At 49.2% G+C, this 2,085-nt stretch overlaps 1 protein-coding gene across 1 annotated transcript; it reads right to left on the bottom strand.

The window, feature by feature from the left end:
• Positions 1–637: 637 nt before the first annotated feature.
• On the bottom strand, positions 638–1,274 carry LOC104614638 (heparan sulfate glucosamine 3-O-sulfotransferase 4; the record flags this gene model as incomplete). The annotated part of the gene is made up of 1 exon (XM_010292475.1): positions 638–1,274. A coding segment is annotated over one exon (637 nt), but the record flags the coding sequence as incomplete, so codon positions are not given.
• Between the last annotated feature and the right edge of the window lie 811 nt (positions 1,275–2,085).

Raw genomic sequence — 2,085 nt, forward strand, 5'->3', positions numbered from 1 at the left:
GAGAATCGGGCCCAGGTGTTTTGTGGCACTTGGTAAATACTAGTTTTAGTGCAACAAGTAATTGAAACGTCTGGTGCAAATGAAGTTTCTGTACATAGTTCCTTTGCAGCATAACTGGCTTTATTCCTTCCACACACAAATACCAGTGTGCATGTGAATGCACGTGTCCTGAATTTACCAGATCTGATGCTGCTGTTTGGGCAAAACTAAAAGCCAGGGCACGAGAAATCAAATCTATGGGTTTGTCCCAGTGCTGCTGGGTTTTGTAAGCCACCTTCCCACTCAGCTAGCCGTGGCAGGAGGGGCTGGTCCTGCCTGCCTGGCTGCGAGGGGGACACCAGCAGCAAAATGTTGACGCGAAGCATCCCATCACCCCGAGGAGCCTCGCTCCCTCCACCTCCTCCTCCTCCCACGCGCCCCCTGATCCCTCAGCGTCACAGGGGGAGAGCCCAAGTGCAAGCCGAGGTGACGTGCCACTAAGGTTTCAGAGCTGGAAACGTGGAACGGCTTTGGCTGCAACCCTGACAGCACGAGTCTTGTGCTTGCAAGGCTGAGCCTCTAGCCCCAAGGGAGTTTTGGGTCTCTAACGATGATTCGCACCTCAAAAGAAAAAAGCCTTTTTCCCGATTTCATGGTTCTACTTATCACTTTCTTCCTGCTCCCACTGGAAATCTTGGCCCGTCATTTGGTAAAACATGACATTGAAGGGTTTGTAAAATTTCCGCAGTCTGTGGATGACGTCTGGGTCTATTTTGGGGTGAGTTCGACCCTTGGACTTGCCCAAGCACCGGGGAGCACTGCTGTCCTCTGGCTTCTTTAGACAGGGGAATCCCTTGGTTTTATTAAAATAAAAATGTTTCTCTGTCACAATCCTCTTGAGGCCTAAGAAGTCCTGGACCTTGGCCATTTCCCCGGCTGGGTCAGTGATGAGCCTCTCGCCACTGACAAAAAGAATTTGGGAGAGGGGGAAGTACTGGAGCCAGTTCTCCAAGTGCAGGGCATAGATCCCAATGCGGATTGCGCTCCAGGAGGCATCAATCAGCCCCAGGGTCCGGTTCTTGAAGGCCAGCACCTCAAAAGTCGGGATCTCTGGCTTCTTGGAGAGTGTCTGTGTGTAGTCTGAGATGGCCCGGGTGACCGGGTTCCTCACCACCACGATCAGCTTCGTGTCCTTGGCCATGGAGTGAATGCGCCTGGGGGCCTCGTTGGTCACGAAGTAGCTGGGGGTCTTCTCCATGGTGATCTGGCCGTCCAGCGTCTTGGGCATCACGTTCCTGTGCAGAAGCAGAGGAGGGGTGGTTAGCAAGGGGCCAGGCACGGGCGGACACTTCGGTGTTCCTCCTGCCCCATGCAGATGTTGGCAGGACGTTCAGGAGGAGGGATGCTGCCACACCTGCGGGCCCAGGGGACCAAAGCACTTCTGGCTTTGTTTCTTCTTGTACCCTGGACATGGTGGGCACCTGAAGTGTTAAATCAGCCTTGGTAACACATTATACAGTCAATTCGCCATAGGCATATGTAGACAAAAGTTAATTGACAATAAACCGGTACAATACCTGTCTGTTCAGCAAGCCATCTGCTTCCATTTGCTCAATTAAGCCTATTCACTTCAGAGCCTTGTACCAGAGTGGTGCAGTTAGGATTACACAAGACCTTTTTGTTATGATGACATGCTTTTAAATGTCTCAGCTAATAAAACTTAATACAGAATAAGATCCCTTGCTTCTAGTACAATAATTAAATTTATTTACTATCTTGTGTGTGAGAAAGAGTGACTTTTCTTTTATCTCTAATTCACATGCTCTGTCAATAATTAATTGCTGCTGGGTTTTGAGCTTCCTGTGCAAGCACTTTTATTAGCCAAAAGGAATTTGCCTACTGGATAAATTAGCATGTAGTAAGACTTTCCTGGATAGCATATTACCATATTGTAAAATGAAACTGCAGTGAGACAGCATTTATATCTAAGAAAATGAGGAGGTAAATGCCTGTCCCAGCTGCCCCCAGTTAAAGGTTATCATAGCAAGCGGAAGGTGTTAAATGGTGTCCCCTGCAAAGGCATTACAGCCTCTTTCACGCCTCCTC

This window comes from Phaethon lepturus, unplaced genomic scaffold, assembly GCF_000687285.1.
Source record: "Phaethon lepturus isolate BGI_N335 unplaced genomic scaffold, ASM68728v1 scaffold50938, whole genome shotgun sequence".
In the NCBI taxonomy this organism is placed as follows: Eukaryota; Metazoa; Chordata; class Aves; order Phaethontiformes; family Phaethontidae; genus Phaethon; species Phaethon lepturus.